Genomic DNA, 18261 nt, shown 5'->3' with positions numbered 1-18261 from the left:
GTGTCTTCTCGGTTCCCCACAAAGGGTGGAGGGCAAGAGAGCCTTTTGTAAGGGCCCCTTCCCATCAGTCACTTCCCTGAGGTGCCACCTTCTGATTGCATCACATTCAGGGGCACGATTTTGACATATGAACTTGTTGAGGGTGGGGACACAGACACCGAGTCCTCGCCCTCCCCAGCCCACCCCAGCGGCCTCCTGAGTTGTTCTCTCGCAGACTCTTCTCTTGGCTACAACTTCACTGTCCCCCCAGCCTCTGGTGTGAGGTGGGGGGCTCCTTCATATGACAGTGACAGAGGAGAAGGAAAGGCCACCCTGGCTCAGAGCAGATGCAGACACTGGGGGAGACGTGGGGCAAGGACTCAGAGGGTCCTGACGGCTCTTAGGCTGGAGAACCATGGGCCCAGGAGGAGGTGGTAGGAACCAGGGCCTGAAGTCCATGTGGGGAGGAGAAGTGAGGCTGTCCCAGGACGAACAGCATTTACTATTCTGTGTAAAAATGAAAGTCGCCCAAGGCCAGGGTCCAGGAAACCGAACTGGCAGAAAGGGCAGGCCTCGGGAACAGAGCAGGACCCTGAGGGCCACAGAGGCGAGGACAGAAGGCGTCCATGACCCACAAAGCGTAAGGATATCCTGATCTACGAGGATTCTGCGAGTGACTCTGTGGATGTTGGAGGAAAGGTCCCTCTACCTTTCAATTCAAGATGCTTTGGGGTTCCCGTCGTGGCGCAGCAGAAACAAACCTGACTAGGAACCATGAGGTTGTGGGTTCGATCCCTGGCGTCCCTCAGTGGGTTAAGGATCTGGCATGAGCTGTGGTGTAGGTCACAGATGTGGCTCACATCTGGCATGGCTGTGGCAGTGGCGTAGACCAGCAGCTGCAGCTCTGATTTGATCCCTAGCCTGGGAACCTCCATAAGCTGGCCTACACCACAGTCACAGCAACACTAGATTTGAGCTGCATCTGTGACCTACACCACAGCTCATGGTAATGCTGGATCCTTAACCCACTGAGCCGGTCAGGAATTGAACCTGTGTCCTCATGGATGCTAGTCTGGTTTGTTACCCCTGAGCCACGAGGGGAACACCCTGGTTTATTTTCTTTGTACACATGATCATGTTTTCCTGTCATGGGCACAATCCTATGTGAACTTTAGAGATCAAGCCATAAAGGTTTTCTTCTAAAATTGCTCACGTTGAGTGTTTGAGAGGTTAAGGGTGGGACTATAACTGGAGGTGGGAGAAAATCTGGGCCGATGGACCGGGAGATGGGAGCCGTGGCATCTGGAGGCCAAGGAAGCAGCTGGAGGAGCAGGAAAGGATGGGGCACCAGGAAGGTTTAGAAGAGGAAGTTGGGAGAATCAGGGAGAGGAGCTCACAGAACCTCCACCGTGTAGCTCACACTGCAAAGGGGGTTGGGGGAGGAGTGGGGGAAGTTATTTAAGTGAATTTGGTTTTTAAGGTCATTTTTTTTTTTTTTTTTGGTAAATGAGGAATTACATTTTGAAAACTTGCAAAACTTCCCTGGTCTAATTGTTTTTTACATTGTCGTACAACAATAGGGCTTCCTCAGGCTTGGACTAAAAGACTTTGGAAGGTGCTCCGAGGTGGAAGTGTAGACACAGCCCAGGCTCTTTTTTCTGGCTAGTCTCCTAAGACTGCTGGGGGGAATGTCACTGGCTCACACCACAAGGCTACTTTCACTGACACTGCTACTGCTGCTAGAACCCGGGAAGACTCTGTGCTGTGAGTGTCCTGGGATCTGGAGACCTGGCTGGGGGGCGGGGGAAGGGCTCCTGGCAGGTAGTTGCCTGTCCACCTGTTCTTAGGAGGACAGTAACGTTTAGCTGGACTGGATGTCCAGGATGTTAGCCAGTGTGTGGGGACCCAGCCTAAAGAACAGCCCCTGGTCCTGTGCTGGTGTGACAGCTCTCCCTGTCCTGACAAGTGCCACCTTCTACTCCAGGAAGCCTTTCCTGAGTACGTGGACCCCATTAGGAATGTATCATGGTTCCTATGGTGGCTTCCTTCCTGTTGAAAGTCTGGTTTATTCACATAGATTTTAAGTCCCTGGAGGACAGACAATGTCCTGTATTTTTGCCAGCTTAGAAACTGGCACCCAATACCAAAAAGAAGGCAGATAAATCCTCCTTGTAACAGTATTGGGACCTGAGGGATCATGGTGGCCTCCCAGCATCTCCCTAAACCTGAGACAGTTAAAGGGGGGGCAGGACAGAGGCCACAGCAGCCACAGGGAGACCCCGCATGGAGACCCCACCTCTGCAGCCAGGCCCTTCAGGGGGGTCTCCGGGGACACACCTGTGCTTTTGTCTCACAGATGCTCACTCGCTCTGCCTCGACTTCGCTGTCACATCTCAGTCCAGACCCGGACAGCCCTGGTGTGAAGTCCAGGGCTCAGTGGACACAAAGCCTCTCCTCCAGTATGACAGTGACAGCAACCAGGTCACAGCTTCGGGCCGCCTGGGGGAGGAGGTAAATGGCACCAAAGCATGGAGCGACTTGACTGGAACCCTGGGAGAAGTGGGCCGAGAGCTCAGGATGGTCCTGCCTGACATCCAGCTGGGGACAGAGGAGACCAGGGGTGAGTATGGGGAGGGGGTGGGGAGGTGGGGACAGTGAGCAAGGGAGGGGAGCAGAGAGCCCATGTGGGGAAGGGGTGTGGTGGGGAAGAACGGGACACAGGTCCCACCTCAGAGCCCCGGGGACCTGCTGGGCAGGCCAGGGCAGGTCACAGGCCCCTAGACTGCAGACACAAGAGCCGTGGGGGAGGAGGGACCCTGGGGTCGGGATGACTCTGTGTGTGGGGTCGCAGGTCCTCCCCGGCTGCAGGCCAAGCTGTGCTGTCAGCTTGAAGCAGAGCGAGGCACCGCTGCCTCCTGGCACTTCAGCTTCGATGGGCAGACGGCCCTCCTCCTTGACGCCATGGACGTGAACTGGACAGTCGTGAATCCCGGAGCCACAGGGATCAAGGAGCAGTGGCAGAAGGACCAGGACCTGGCAGAGCGTTTCAGGAAGCTCGCAGTGGGAGACTGTGGTCACTGGCTGAGGGAATTCCTAGGACACTGGGAGAATGTTCCGGAGCAGGAGCCCACAGGTAACTGAGCAGGTGTGAGGAGGTGGTAGGTCTCTTCCAAGGTCCAGTGCCTGCCCTCGTGTGGGTGTGAGCACGTTTGTGGGTATAACTGAAAATGTGGTGGGTGGATGGATGCAGTTCCCATCGTGGCACATCGGAAACGAATCCAACCAGGAACCGTGAAGTTTCAGGTTTGACCCCTGGCCTCGCTCAGCTGGTTAAGGATGGGGCGTTGCCGTGAGCGGTGGTGTAGGTCACAGACATGGGTCAGCTCTGGCGTTGCTGTGGCTGTGGTGTAGGCCGGCAGCTGTAACTCCGATTGGACCCCTAGCCTGCGAACCGCATATGCCACAGGTGCAGCCCTAAAAAGCAGAGAGAAAATATGATGGACGGATGGATGGATGGATGGACAGAGTGACTGATTTCTTGGGGGTCTTCCTGTCTGGAGTCAGTGAATTCGTAGCACAGGATTTCCCAGCATCCTCCTTTCCAGCCCACTTCCCTCAGCACAGGAGCCCCCTTCTCCATTAAGCAGAGATCCCGGCCCCCTGCACTGCTACATGGTCCCCAAATCAACATGGTCCTTATGCTTCCCCGCCTTCTCTCCTTCCTCTTGCTCTGATCCTTTAACCAGCTCACATGTCACTGAACGAAGCCCTCACCCCTCTTCAGACACAATTGAGCACCCCCAGTTCTGTCCTCCTCAAACGTCTCCCCACAGTGACCATGTCCACGAGCGTGATAATCAGACGGACGTCTGCTGTCCCCTCCGTGGACATATGAGCTCGGGGAGCACAGGGCACAAGCCCTGCTCGTCCTTCTACTCAGTGTCTGCACAGAATGAGTCAGTACCTGTGGGGGGACATGCGCTGTGTGGGGACAGTAGGTGCTGAGGACGGTGACTTCCCAGGTTTGACAAGAATTTTGCTTTTCTCTTTGTTTTAGAACCACCGCTGGAGCCCTCAGATAACCACCAGTTACCAGCCGGGATCATCCCCCCCTCAGGCCTACCTGTCACTACCGGCGTCAACGTCATCGGCATCATCATTGGCGTCCTCGTCGTCCTCGTTGTCATTGTCCTCATCATTGTCCTCGTCATCAGGAGATGTGATAGGAGATCAGGTACCCCGGCAGGTGAGAAGCAGGCTGGCCCCTGGCTCCTGGGCAGCGCGTGTTCTGGGAAGGGCTTAGGAGACGTGAGCCCGGCTCTCACCCAAGCCCTGGGCACGGGTCCTTCTCGACACGGAGATGATGCGCTTCTGTGTCCTGAGCCCCACTCTGCACAGTGGGGCTGGGGGTTACTCGGCTCTTGGGGCGGAAGGGGCTGGGGAGGGGGGACAAGCCATGTATCCACTCCTGGGGGGCGGGGGGCGGGATGGAAGAGCTGGAAATGGTGGGGGGAGATCTTATTCAGGATTTCCCCGGTCCTTTGATGGATAAATCTTTTGTTCTCTGAGGGGAGCATGACTTAGCTCCACAACTTTCCTAGTGTTCTAACAGCCGAGCCGTCATCTGATGTTTCTTCCTTGGACCATAAGAAGGTGATAACGTTCAACCGTCTCATGGTGTCAAAAACTGACCCTTGACGAGGGTGTGACTTCCAGTCTAATATACTCCCCTCTACTCAGAGGTGGGTTTACCAAGAAGCCAAAGAAGCTTAAGCGTCCGAACCCCTCGCTTTCCGTGGCTGCTGAGGGGCCCTTACCATGCACTGACCCAGTCATTTTGAAGACTTTGCAAAAGTGAGACATTTGCTCACAATCACTCAGGACTGCTGCTTTTGCTCTGACTCTTTCCGTCACACTTCCCTGTGTGTTAGGTAGAATTGGAGCGTTTGTTGGCTTTTTTTTTTTGTCTTTTGTCTTTTGTCCTTTTAGGGCCGCAGACATGGCATATGGAGGTTCCCATGCTAGGGGGTCAAATCGGAGCTTCAGCTGACGGCCTACACCAGAGCCACAGCAACACCAGCTCTGAGCTTAGTCTGCAAACTACACCACAGCTCACAGCAATGCTGGATCCTTAACCCACTGAGAAGGCCAGAGATCGAACCTGCAACCTCATGGTTCCTAGTCAGATTCATTTCCTCTGCAGCCGCCAGAAAGTAAAGAAAGTTTATGATACAGGTGATTGGCAGTAGGGTGGCCTCTAGCCTAGAAAATGCTTTCTAGACACCTGGAAGAACTTTTTGCTCTGGCAGCTGGTCTTGGATTTCCAGAGGCGGGGCCAGGGGGGATGGTCAGGTTCTTTATAAAGGCTCCCAGCCATCACCAGGGAGGTCTCATGGTCTTTGCTCAGGCTCCTCAGTCACATTTAGCTGCTGAAGCGGCTGCAGGACGGAGGCACTTGGTGAGTGCTGAGTGTCTAAGGGCCGGGCTGGGGGCCTCGTCTGCACGCTCCTGGTTGCTGGGCCTTGGCATCTGGATGGACATGGGGAAGCTAAGTCCCCCCTGGGATGCGGGGTGAGAGGAAAGTGAGGAGATAGCACTGGGGAGCAGGAAAGAGCCTGGTGGAGGATTTGCTGCCCCCCCATATTCCCTCTGCCCAGCCCCCACACCCCCTTCCTTTGGTGCCCCCCACACACACCTGTTGTGCCAGCAGGAGGTTGTGCCCTGAGCTTTGTAGGGTGGAGGGCAAGGGACTGTGATGGCTCAGAGTCCCCAGCCTCCCTCCCTGGGAGCAGGGAGGAAAACCAGTTCAGCCCCAGAGCAGGGTGAGGCATAAGCAGGTGAATGAACGCAAGTACCCTCAGCTGCACCTGCCACCAGGCAGTTATTTTAGGTGGTGATTCCCGAAGGCCAAGCTTAGGAAAAGGAAAGGGACACAGGGTGTCGGTTCCCATGCTGTCCCTGCCCATTTTTGGGTCCTTGGCAACCCTGATGCAGTGAGGCTTGATTCCAGGCTGTAGGATCAAGGCCCAGAGAAGGGACGAGTCAGAGGGAGCAGGTCACCCCTGTGGCCCCTGCCACCGCGGGTCTCACACACGCTCGCCATCCTCCTGGCCCCACATTCCCGCACTTCAGCCCCCACCGTCACGCACACGCCCGCACACTCCGCACCCTCCACGGGTCCCTCTGCACCCACGCTCCACCCTGACTGTCCAGCTCCACACACTCTGCGCCCTTCACACACACACACACACACACACCCCTCTGATGTTGTCACACACCAGTGGTGTTGCCCCCCACACGCCCAGCACACCCTCCCCGGTCTTCCCTCACACTCACCTTCCTCCTCACGAATCAGTGTCACAGTGTCACACACACCCACTCCTCTCTCTGCCCCCGCCTCTCATGCACACTCCCCCACCCGCACTCTGACCCGGTCCCCACTGAGGAAGCCCACCCACCTCAAGGTGCTTCTGCCGAGAGGCTGGCTGCCAGGCCTCTGCCCCGGGGCCCAGCCAGGCGTGTTAGGGGGCTGCCGAGAACCTACCTGCACCAGCGCCTTCTCCTTTTTCAGGCCCCAGCCCCGGGTCTAGAGCGCCTCACCACACTCTTCCCCTGCATGCAGCCCGAGCCCCCATGAATCGCCACATGCATGCATGAATCGGCTTGGAATTCATTGCTGTGAAGGGTGTGAAATGGAAATTCCCTCTTAGGGACACGGAAAACCAGTCAGCCCTTTGCCATGTATTCATCGCGATGCCCTCACTGACATTTCTTGCCTCCTCCGCTAGAGGTCACGCTTCTAGACACACTTGGGTCTTTCCTTGGATCTTTTCTGGACCTGCCTCTGCCTTCCTGCCTGCTCACCAGTTCCCTTTGCTGCTGGGACGGCAGCCTAAGCCCCAGCAGGCTTGGTGCGGGCGGTGAAGCCTTCCCATGAAAAATTACCAAAACTCATGGCTTGAGGCAACCACAGCTCATTCTTTTGAAGAGATTCTTTTGCAGTTGTGAAGGTTAGAAATCTGAAGGTGTCAGCAGGGCCGGGCCCTCTCTGAAGGCTCCAGGGGAGGCTCCTCTTTCTAACTTGCGGTGGTTGCCAGAAATCCTTGGCACTGGGCGGCTCCAGTGTCTACTTCTGTCCTTATAGTGCCCTCCTCTGCTTGGCTTCTCCTACGACTTGTCTTCTCTGAGTGTGCAGATTTCTCTCTCCTTCATCTAAGTAGGTTTTCGCTCTGTTAATATGATATTAACATACACATAGCTAGAGCTATTGATCACAACCTATCTCCTTTTCCTGCTAACACCTGATCTAAAGCAGTTTCATTCTCTAAAAAACTTCACGTTACAACAGGAGACCATATAGTTGCAACGGCCAGCTGCCACCAGACACTGCTGTGAGAAGGGCTGGTGGGGAGTTCCCTGTTGGCTCAGCCGGTTAAGGCCCTGGTGTGGTCACTGCTGTGGCACGGGCTTGATCCCTGGCCTAGGAGCTTCCACATGCCATAGGTATGGCCAGAAAAAGAAAAAGGAATAAAACAAAGTAAACCTTTCTGGTTAAAAAACAAAAAACAAAACAAAAGGCGAGTGTCATCCCTGAGTCTGGCAGAGTCCAGGAAATTCAAGGTTTCAGCAATTTTGGAACATATCTGAAATCACATCCACACATCAGCCACCTGGTTTCACCTTGGAGGACTGAAGCACGGCTATTCCATTTTGACTTTCAAGTGTCCTTTCCCTCCTCCGTGGCCAAAGCCGAGGTACAACCAATGATTGAGAGCCCGCCAAACAGGCCACTCTGGTCAGTAGAGTTTCAGACAAAACAGGCAGAGCCCGAATGCCTTCCCCACACCTCATTATGTGGAGACTTTCCCATGGTTTCCCCTCTTGATTGCAAATCGTCCGGTAGAACAAGGCATTTGTCCCTTGATGCCAGTGTGGTTGCTGCTGCCCTGGTTCATCATGTCCCCTAGTGCCAGGCCTCCTTTTTGTTGTTCGAGAACCATGTGCCTGGTTATCTATGTTGGGGACAACTAATCGGATATCATAACCAAGCTGAGGAATGTTGATAGGGAGACATTCCATAAGTTCTGCAGTTGATGAATTATACTGAACGGCAGCACAAATTCTGTACGCACGATTTCAGCAGTGGCCTCAGGCAAGCAGCGTCACACAGAAGTTACACTCTGTGGCAACCTCACGAGAAAATATCTCTTCCTCTTGAACTTCAGGGCAAGAGAATGACTTACACGATGACTTTCCATTTTGATCAGGCCTGGTCACAGGTCGTGGGGCATCTCATGGTCATCTAAAGAGAGACTTCTGTGACTTCAGAAACAAACTTAGCACGTCCTTGGGACAATTCAATTAAATTCTACAAGTATGGAATATACCAGCAAGGAGCTATCTGGGAGGCTAGGCTGAGACAGTAAATACGCACCTCAATTAGCAAAGCTACAATTTAATGGCCACTGAAACAACATCTTTTTCTAAAAGTACCCTCACTTTTACCAAATACAGCTAAACTAAGACTAGCTTGTTTGAGATGCAAAATACATCTGTTTAATGCATAACACAGGCTCTTTTAAATTGTCTGTGCTGGAACTTTTCATAAGATGTTTCACACTGAACTTTTCAAAGACTCCCTAAGCCAGGAAAGCCTTGCCCGGGGCATGCATCAGCTTCTGTCTGGGTGGATTTCTCTCCTCTAGAGGTCCCCAGAGTGTGAGGATCCAGGCTGGCAGTCTCTATTATTTCCCTGATAAGGCTGCTGTGTAACTATGGTACTTCCAGTTTCTGGAGGGATCAGATAGAAAGAAAAGGGAGATGTTTCAGTTCCACTTACAGAGGTGTCATTTATCAAATGGTTCCGTCATAATTAGCTTGAGAAGGGTTTGTCTCCTTTTTGTTAGGTTTGCCAAGAGAGGAACGTGCAAAGCCAAGTTGGTAAAGCAAGAAAGATTCATGAAGGCATCAGAGGGGCACGGGCTGAGCTCAAGATGGTGCCAGCCCTGCCTGTGAGGAGGCACCAGGCTTTTAAAGGATCTGTGGCAGGAATCGGTGGCTGGAGTTTACGACAAGGGAGCTGGAGACAAGAGCAATGAAGAAGGAGGAGGGGAAGGTCAAGGGAGGGGCAAGGGGTTGAGTCCCTGAGAGAGGGCAGTGAATCCTCAGTGGTGGTTAATCTCTGCAGACTGTTGTTGTCCTGAGGGCATCGTTTCTGGCTGCCCAACTTGAGCATCTGCTTTCCGGGAGAGAGTGTCCACAGCAGGTCTCCACGGGGAACAGCCACATTTGGGGGATGGGGGAGTCTGTCTCCATCCTCCTGGGAACCTATGAGTTGTATCTGGAAAACTCAGATGAAAACCAGTAATGTTCCAGGCAAAACCCATAACAATTACAACCACTTTCACCAGTTCACTCGGTAACCAGCCCTTTTAACAGTTATATGAAGCTGTTAGGATCTCCATTAGGATTCCTTAATTTCCTACCAAGCTCAGCAGCGTGATCTGAATTTATCAGGGAACTTGTCAAAGGAAGAAACAGAAACAACACACAATGTGAGAGCTGTGACTTAAGTTTTTTTTTTTGGGGGGGTGCTTACTGAGGACTATAGCCTGGGAGACAGCCTCACAGAGAGCTCTGAGGAACTGCTCTGAAGCGGTGTCGGGGGAGAAGTCAGCATCTGTGTGATTTGGGGGAAGCAGGTACATGCCATCAAGGACTCATCCTGGTGCAAGGTTGCTCTAGCCATGAGAAGCAGATGTCTCTGTTCATGACTTCAGTGCTTTTCTAGGCATGAGAAGATGGAAGAAATGGGGTTCATAACACTTGCTCCTGAACAATACGTAACCATCAGAAGGCCCCTTCTCCCAGTTTTCCCCAAAGCACAGAGAGTCTCCTGCCTGACCTCTGCCTTGAACTTCTTTCAGGGTGTGTTGGAGCTCAGCAACGGAAATGACCAGTGATCTAGTCCTTGGAGAGCCAGATGGCAAGGAACATTCTTTGGTCTGCAGTGCCCCCTCCTGGTCATAAGCGCAACCACAGTTTGTGAGGCATCTCCTGACCATTTTGGTCCCTGGGGCTAGGCATGCTCCTTCCTAGATGAGGCAAGGATGTTACTGAGAGGCCACGCAAGGTGCTCTTACTGGACTAGGCCCTATTAACAGTAGCCAAAGACACTGTAAACCAGCTATCATGGAAAAAAATAAAAATCATTATATATCTTAAAAAACAACCACCACAAAAACCCCGTAGCCAGACGTCTCTGGACCACCTGTCTTACTAGTCTGTTATTTATTTATGTCTTTTTAGACCTGCAACATGCATTCTTCTTTCTTTGGGGGAATCTTCGTCCTCAGAGCTGACGTCAGCAGATCTCTGCATGACCCTGATGGCTGTCTTCTGGGTTACTGCCCAGAAGAACAATACCTGTGAAAAGGGCACATTGATCAGAGATTAGAACAAACTAGCAAAGTTCCTGAAAAGCACCATGTGCTAATAATCTTTAACTCACAGGCAACTGTGCTCAGGGTGCCTAATCTTTAGCTTAGGGGTGATGGTGTTTAGAGTTCAGTCAAGCCAGGGAAGGAGTTCCCGTCGTGGCTCAGTGGTTAACGCATCCGACTAGGAACCGTGAGGTTGCCGGTTCGATCCCTGGCCTCGCTCAGTGGGTTAAGGATCTGGCGTTGCCGTGAGCTGTGGTGTGGGTTGCAGATGCGGCTCGGATCCCACGTTGCTGTGGCTCTGGCGTAGGCCGGTGGCTACAGCTCCGATTCAACCCCTAGCCTGGGAACCTCCATATGCTGCAGGAGCAGCCCAAGAAATGCAAAAAGACCAAAAAAAAAAAAAAAAAGAAAAGAAAAAAGAGATAAAAAAAAAGCCAGGGAGAAGGACAAGGAAGCATTCTAAACCATTCATTTTTAGAGTATTCATGTCAAAAAGAAGCATGAGGAATATGCCTTTTCTCTTAAGATGCCTATATTAGTATGCACATCCCTTGCGAGGGAACCGACCCTGCCACCAAGGCTGCGCTCTGGTTGCTTGACTGTTCCTCCCTCGTCTTTGCCTCCCCTTCCTGCTCTGACAGCAACTGCCTCAACCTGCTCCTAGGAACTCAGGGAAGGCTATGGTGGCTGAAGAGGCCCATTTCCTAAGAACAAGAAGTGGGGGACACAGAAAGGCTTTGGCACCCAGGAGCCCCACAGGGCCATGTCTGGTTTCATAGCTCGTAGTACTAGGAAGGTCATAAGTAAGAACTTAAGCTGAGGCCTTCCATTACATGTGGCCCAGTCAGTGGACTTAGGTCTGTTCTGTATCACTGCTTATCTTGAAGGGAAGGGATGTAAGGGCACGGTTCGCAAGGCTTCAGTCAGGTTTCCTAGTGTTATTAGGCTCATCATCCTTGGTGTGGCTGAACAGTTTCCAGCATGGGGGGTGGGGGGTGGTACACCTAAGCCACCATAGCCCTGTGTTAGCCACATAAATCCATCCCACAGCTGAGGGAGGTTACATTCTTTGACTGAAATGCTGCTTGTTGCTCTGAGCCTGATAAAAGAAAATTGCTATTCTTGGTCATGGTCAGAGCAAGTATGATTGACGGGCCCAGTGAGGGAGTCCCAAGTAGCACTAGCAAGAGCTGCCCAAACAGAACCATAATTTCTTCTTCCTGAATAAATTCCCTAAGGGCCATCCAATTATAACCTCGGTGTGGAGAAATCCGCCAAGGTAACCCAGAAGTATTGGAGATAGGTAACTGACCATAATAAACCCAATAACCTCAATGAATTTTAAAATCTTAATTAAATTTGAAATTAATGTTAGAGTCTGTACAAGATTGTACTCCTGATAGGAAACAAACAAACAAACACAGGATTCATACACAAAAGTCCAAGAAATTAAGAAAGCACTTTACACAAACAATCATCTGGGCCAGGCCTGGCATCTCGAGAGAGCCGTCTACTTTTGACGTCCTGTCTTCTCGTCCTGGCACGGGCGTAGCTACTCCATTGTCTGAGCATTGTTTTAAGAAGGTGTTGAGGTCAACAGTCCTCTCTCTAGGCTGGTCCAGTGCCGTGGCCCAATATAAGTGGGAAAGAGTCATCCAAGAGTCAGTTCTTTTTGGTTTTGCTGGGCATGAGATAATTATGAGTGTCTGGTAGGTGTCCTTCATTCTAGGTTGTAGGTAGTCTTTTAAATGTTGTCTTTTCCTATGGGCCTGATCTCCTGGTTGCAGGTGATGGGACATCTGATTGCCATTCAAAAATAAGCTTCAGAATCAAGCTTAGAATGTCCTTTTAATAATTCAATTAAACTTTACAATAAGGTAACAGAACTAAAAAGAGTACCATAGAGTATGTATTATTTTGGGTCTGGCTTTTGCCTTTGTAAGGCATCCTGTGTTTGTAGCGGTAGTTTATTCTTTATTGATTGCTTTGTAATGTTCCCTTTGTGAATATATCACACTCTATCCTTTTTGGTGTGTGTTGGGTACATGCGTATGTGTGAACGTGTCAGAATGCTAAAACATACATTAATCCACATGTTCATTCATTCAAGCTCTAGCCTCATACCTTTGTGTCATGACATCTGGCCAGTTAGCACAGTTGACTGTGGTTTCTGCATGAGGATTAGCCTGCCAGGTCTTTAAAGGAAAATTGTTACTTCTTGTTTTAATTCCCAGAACGTTCTGACACCAAATCTGTGGGTTTTAGAAACTCTGTGCCAAGAAGCAAGACAAGACCAAATATATACTTATTATATCACAAAACCACAACTGGCTTGTTTCAAAATACCACCAATTGGGTGGTTTCAACAAGCCTTCCTGAGGTTTTAACATATGAATTCAAGAGAACACAATGTGGTCAAAAAGGCACATGGTGAGGTAATTGTACATGAAAATGAATGTGAACACATAAAATATATCTCATCAAGCCACCTAGGTATAACCCTAAATCATTTTCCTTTTAACAAAGTCATCAAAATGCCAATAAACACTTGGATTCTATTTAATACAGAGGGAAGTGTGGCGGAAAGAGTGAGAGTAAAAGCAGCAGTCCTGAGTGATGGTGAGCAAATGCCTCACTTTTGCAAAGTCTTCAAAATGACTGGGTCAGTGCATGGTAAGGGCCCCTCAGCAGCCACGGAAAGCGAGGGGTTCGGACGCTTAAGCTTCTTTAGCTTCTTGGTAAACCCACCTCTGAGTAGAGGGGAGTATATTAGACTGGAAGTCACACCCTCGTCAAGGGTCAGTTTTTGACACCATGAGACGGTTGAACGTCATCACCTTCTTATGGTCCAAGGAAGAAACATCAGATGACAGATCAGCTGTTAGAACACTAGGAAAGTTGTGGAGCTAAGTCATGCTCCCCTCAGAGAACAAAAGATTTATCCATCAAAGGACCGGGGAAATCCTGAATAAGATCTCCCCCCACCATTTCCAGCTCTTCCGTCCCGCCCCCCGCCCCCCAGGAGTGGATACATGGCTTGTCCCCCCTCCCCAGCCCCTTCCGCCCCAAGAGCCGAGTAACCCCCAGCCCCACTGTGCAGAGTGGGGCTCAGGACACAGAAGCGCATCATCTCCGTGTCGAGAAGGACCCGTGCCCAGGGCTTGGGTGAGAGCCGGGCTCACGTCTCCTAAGCCCTTCCCAGAACACGCGCTGCCCAGGAGCCAGGGGCCAGCCTGCTTCTCACCTGCTGGGGTACCTGATCTCCTATCACATCTCCTGATGACCAGGACAATGATGAGGACAATGACGACGAGGACGAGGACGACAATGACAGGTAGGCCTGAGGAGGGGATGATCCATGCTGGTAACTGCTGGTTATCTGAGGGCTCCAGCGGTGGTTCTAAAACAAAGAGAAAAGCAAAATTCTTGTCAAACCTGGGAAGTCACCGTCCTCAGCACCTACTGTCCCCACACAGCGCATGTCCCCCCACAGGTACTGACTCATTCTGTGCAGACACTGAGTACAAGGATGAGCAGGGCTTGTGCCCTGTGCTCCCGGAGCTCATATGTCCACGGAGGGGACAGCAGACGTCCGTCTGATTATCACGCTCGTGGACATGGTCACTATGGGGAGACGTTTGAGGAGGACAGAACTGGGGGTGCTCAATTGTGTCTGAAGAGGGGTGAGGGCTTCGTTCAGTGACGTGTGAGCTGGTTAAAGGATCAGAGCAAGAGGAAGGAGAGAAGGCGGGGAAGCATAAGGACACATGTAGATTTGGGGACCATGTAGCAGTGCAGGGGGCCGGGATCTCTGCTTAATGGAGAAGGGGGCTCCTGTGCTGAGGGAGGTGGGCTGGAAAGGAGGATGCTGGGAAATCCTGTGCTACGAATTCACTGACTCCAGACAGGAAGACCCCCAAGAAATCAGTCACTCTGTCCATCCATCCATCCATCCATCCATCATATTTTCTCTCTGCTTTTTAGGGCTGCACCTGTGGCATATGCGGTTCCCAGGCTAGGGGTCCAATCGGAGTTACAGCTGCCGGCCTACACCACAGCCACAGCAACGCCAGAGCTGACCCATGTCTGTGACCTACACCACCGCTCACGGCAACGCCCCATCCTTAACCAGCTGAGCGAGGCCAGGGGTCAAACCTGAAACGTCACGGTTCCTAGTTGGATTCGTTTCCACTGTGCCACGATGGGAACTGCATCCATCCATCCACCACATTTTCAGTTATACCCACAAACGTGCTCACACCCACACGAGGGCAGGCACTGGACCTTGGAAGAGACCTACCACCTCCTCACACCTGCTCAGTTACCTGTGGGCTCCTGCTCCGGAACATTCTCCCAGTGTCCTAGGAATTCCCTCAGCCAGTGACCACAGTCTCCCACTGCGAGCTTCCTGAAACGCTCTGCCAGGTCCTGGTCCTTCTGCCACTGCTCCTTGATCCCTGTGGCTCCGGGATTCACGACTGTCCAGTTCATGTCCATGGCGTCAAGGAGGAGGGCCGTCTGCCCATCGAAGCTGAAGTGCCAGGAGGCAGCGGTGCCTCGCTCTGCTTCAAGCTGACAGCACAGCTTGGCCTGCAGCCGGGGAGGACCTGCGACCCCACACACAGAGTCATCCCGACCCCAGGGTCCCTCCTCCCCCAGGGCTCTTGTGTCTGCAGTCTAGGGGCCTGTGACCTGCCCTGGCCTGCCCGGCAGGTCCCCGGGGCTCTGAGGTGGGACCTGTGTCCCGTTCTTCCCCACCACACCCCTTCCCCACATGGGCTCTCTGCTCCCCTCCCTTGCTCACTGTCCCCACCTCCCCACCCCCTCCCCATACTCACCCCTGGTCTCCTCTGTGCCCAGCTGGATGACAGGCAGGACCATCCTGAGCTCTCGGCCCACTTCTCCCAGGGTTCCAGTCAAGTCGCTCCATGCTTTGGTGCCATTTACCTCCTCCCCCAGGGGGCCCGAAGCTGTGACCTGGTTGCTGTCACTGTCATACTTGAGGAGAGGCTTTGTGTCCACTGAGCCCTGGACTTCACACCAGGGCTGTCCGGGTCTGGACTGAGATGTGACCGCGAAGTCGAGGCAGAGCGGGTGAGCATCTGTGAGACAAAAGCACAGGTGTGTCCCCGGAGACCCCCCTGAAGGGCCTGGCTGCAGAGGTGGGGTCTCCATGCGGGGTCTCCCTGTGGCTGCTGTGGCCTCTGTCCTGCCCCCCCTTTAACTGTCTCAGGTTTAGGGAGAGGCTGGGAGGCCACCATGATCCCTCAGGTCCCAATACTGTTACAAGGGGGAATTATCTGCCTTATTTATAGTATCAGGTACCAACCTCTGAGCTGGAAAAATACAAGACAGTGTCCGTCTCCAGGGACTTAAAGTCTATCTGAACAAACAGGACTTTTACTAGAAGGTGGAAATAAACACACCCCCACCCCCACACACCATAGGATACACACTACATTCATGTGTCCCACGTCATCAGGAAAGGCTTTCTGGAGTAGAAGGTGGCACCTGTCAGGACAGAGAATGCTGCCATATGAGCACAGGATAAGGATGCTTTGGGCTGGGTCCCAACACACTGAGTGTAAGTAATGTCCTGGGCTAAACCATCATCCTAAGAGCACGTGGACAGGCACCACCTGTGTGGAGCCCTTTCCCTCCCCCTTGCAGTCCCCACCTCCCCGTCCTCCCCTCCCAGCCTCCCCTTTCCAGTCAGGACTCCAGATCCCAGGACACTCACATCCCATAGTCTTCCCGGGTTCCAGCAGGAACAGTGTCAGCAAAAGAAGGCCTGTCATGTGAATCAGTGGCACTCCTCCCAGCACTCTTAGGAGCCTGAAAACAGAGCCTGGCCTCCACCATGGAGCACCTTCCAAAGTCTTCAGTCCAAGACTAGGGAAGCCCTATCGTAAAACAATACAAAGAACGATTATCCCAAGGGAGTAATTTTCAAGTATTCAAAATCTAATGACTTTTTTTTTTGTCTTTTTGTCTTTTCTAGGGCAGCTCCGCGCCATATGGAGGTTCCCAGGCTAGGGGTCTAGTCGGAGCTGTAGCCACTGGCCTATGCCAGAGCCACGGCAACGTGGGATCTGAGCCACGTCTGCGACCTACACCACAGCTCCCGGCAACACCAGATCCTTAACCCACTTAGCAAGACCAGGAATCGAACCCACAACCTCATGGTTCCTGGTCAGATTCGTTGACTGCTGAGCCACGACGGGAACTCCTCTAATTACTCATTTTTTAAAAGACAAATTTACTTCGAATAACCTTTCTCATGCCTCCCCCCACCCCGAAAGAAAAAAAAAGACCCCAAAGTCTTTTTGTGGTGTGAGCAGAACTGTTTCGGCTCCTGCGAGCTCCTCTGCTCTCAATCCAGTGCCAGCTTCCCCTCCGGCCTTCCACCTTCCTCTGCCTCCTCCCTGCCTCTTTGCACCCTTTCCCCTCAGCCCCTCCGTGTTTCCATCTTCCTTCCACTCCTACCCTCTGCCTCTTTCTCTTGAATACTTCAGATTCGCTCTCACCAACGACACCCCTGCGCTAATCAAACTAGCTGCAGGCAGACCACACCTGGCCTGTCATCAGAGGGGGGTGTCCAAGAGAGTCCCCGCAAGCCTGTTGGAGGCAGGACTCAAGAAAAGCCCGGGAGGTGATTACCCCTGCTCACCTGCATGTCGCAGACACCTCCTAGGGTACTGGAGGAATCAGCTCAAAGCAAAGAGTCTGGGCACTTGCCCAGGAATCTCCCGGCAGCTGCCCCACCCCACCCCGAGCAGCTCCCGCCCCTGGTATTGAGCCGCGCGGCTCAAGGTTGGGCCAGGGCTCGGGGTTTGTGGCCTTGGGACGACGGGATAAGACAGGACCCTCCGGAGGCGACCTGCCCTGAGGTCTAACACACCCGATGCCCGCTCCTTCGCTGCTCACCCGTCTCCGGGCTCCGAGGCCTGCGGTCGGTGGGGCGCGGTCCTCCGCCCGGGAGGCCTGGGGCCCGCCTAGAGCCTCCTGGAGGCTCGGACGGTCCCCGTCTGCAGGTGTCCCCCAGTGCCGTCCTCACAGGTTAGGAGATCTTCCGTGTTTGCACCCGGAAGAAAAGTTCCGAGAACTCTCTCTTCGGGGTTTTCGGTTCCCATCCCTCAGTCTTCTCTCAGCTGGGCCGGCGGCATTCCGGAGCAGCCTCGGGGAAGCGGGATCCCGCGCGGCTGCGAAAAAGCGCCCGGGTCCAGGTCGGTGCACGTGGGGACCGCGCCCGGGGAGGCACGCGGGGTCGCGTGAGCGAGGTCTCTGCGCTGGGCAGGGCTGGGGATGCACGGCTGAGATCACCAGTTTTCTTCCTCCTGCCAACCTGCGCAGGATGTTGGGCGCTGCGGGGACTGGACAGGAGGGCTGGCTTTATTTCCAGGGCCTCTAGCCCCGCCCCTTCTCTGCCATCCAAGTTCTTCCTGAACATTCCTCTCCGTGGACCTGGCAGCTGCCACAGGGTGTCATTCTTGGATAGGGTGCATTGAAACTCCATGTAAATAGATAAATCCCATGGCCCCGGCCGTCTAATTTATTCTCATCACTTTGGTTCCATTAATCTCAGAGCCCTTCTCGGTTGTTGTCTGTGCTCAAGGCCAGGACAAGTCGGAGGGGGCCGGTCACCACCCTCCCCTCTCTGGCCACGTTCCTTCCCTGCTCCTCATCTCTAGTGGTCCCCACATTCATCCTGAACCTCCAGGGTCACGGACGCACAGGTCTTCTCCCAGGGCACACTGCACCCCTCACTTCACACTGAAACCCACCCTGACTCTGTGGTCTGTTGGTTTGATCTGCTCTCAAATCCACTTGTTTATGACTT

General features: G+C 53.0%; 2 protein-coding genes and 1 long non-coding RNA gene across 4 annotated transcripts in view; 2 read left to right on the top strand and 1 right to left on the bottom strand.

Annotated features, from left to right (window-relative positions):
- The first annotated feature begins 1605 nt into the window (after nucleotides 1-1605).
- LOC125121563 (retinoic acid early transcript 1E-like) lies at nucleotides 1606-4864 on the top strand. Its single transcript, XM_047769952.1, has 5 exons — nucleotides 1606-1743; nucleotides 2336-2599; nucleotides 2831-3112; nucleotides 4037-4225; nucleotides 4581-4864. The coding sequence occupies exons 1-5, from the start codon at nucleotides 1668-1670 to the stop codon at nucleotides 4586-4588; spliced, it is 819 nt and encodes a 272-aa protein (XP_047625908.1). The 5' UTR covers nucleotides 1606-1667; the 3' UTR covers nucleotides 4589-4864.
- A 5409-nt stretch (nucleotides 4865-10273) lies between these two features.
- On the bottom strand, nucleotides 10274-17798 carry LOC125121559 (retinoic acid early transcript 1E-like). Of its 2 annotated transcripts, none has more exons than XM_047769946.1 (6): nucleotides 17349-17798; nucleotides 16162-16324; nucleotides 15260-15523; nucleotides 14747-15028; nucleotides 13666-13821; nucleotides 10274-10404 (listed from the first exon to the last, which is right to left on the bottom strand). In XM_047769946.1, the coding sequence occupies exons 2-6, from the start codon at nucleotides 16217-16219 to the stop codon at nucleotides 10343-10345; spliced, it is 822 nt and encodes a 273-aa protein (XP_047625902.1). In that variant the 5' UTR covers nucleotides 16220-16324; nucleotides 17349-17798; the 3' UTR covers nucleotides 10274-10342. The 2 variants fall into 2 exon arrangements, with proteins under 2 accessions (XP_047625902.1, XP_047625903.1); XM_047769947.1 differs by lacking the exon at nucleotides 10274-10404 and adding an exon at nucleotides 11149-13310.
- Nucleotides 13707-18261, top strand: part of LOC125121561 (uncharacterized) — a 46268-nt gene continuing 41713 nt past the window's right edge. The window contains exon 1 of the long non-coding RNA XR_007133498.1: nucleotides 13707-13755. This is a non-coding gene — a long non-coding RNA (uncharacterized LOC125121561). The remainder of the gene's footprint in view (nucleotides 13756-18261) is intronic.

Source organism: Phacochoerus africanus, chromosome 2 (genome assembly GCF_016906955.1).
Source record: "Phacochoerus africanus isolate WHEZ1 chromosome 2, ROS_Pafr_v1, whole genome shotgun sequence".
In the NCBI taxonomy this organism is placed as follows: domain Eukaryota; kingdom Metazoa; phylum Chordata; class Mammalia; order Artiodactyla; family Suidae; genus Phacochoerus; species Phacochoerus africanus.
The sequence above is the reverse complement of the archived record's forward strand: the minus strand, read 5'-3'. Positions and strand labels throughout refer to the sequence as shown.

Coding starts and splice junctions, on each gene's coding strand:
- LOC125121563 (XM_047769952.1), top strand. CDS start 1,668: ATGTCACTGGCTCACACCACAAGGCTACTTTCACTGACACTGCTACTG. Junction 1,744..2,335: donor ACCCGGGAAGACTCTGTGCT/GTGAGTGTCCTG, acceptor TTTGTCTCACAG/ATGCTCACTCGCTCTGCCTC. Junction 3,113..4,036: donor TCCGGAGCAGGAGCCCACAG/GTAACTGAGCAG, acceptor TCTTTGTTTTAG/AACCACCGCTGGAGCCCTCA.
- LOC125121559 (XM_047769946.1), bottom strand. CDS start 16,219: ATGACAGGCCTTCTTTTGCTGACACTGTTCCTGCTGGAACCCGGGAAG. Junction 15,524..16,161: donor ACCCGGGAAGACTATGGGAT/GTGAGTGTCCTG, acceptor TTTGTCTCACAG/ATGCTCACCCGCTCTGCCTC. Junction 10,405..13,665: donor GAGATCAGGTACCCCAGCAG/GTGAGAAGCAGG, acceptor CCCTTTTCACAG/GTATTGTTCTTCTGGGCAGT.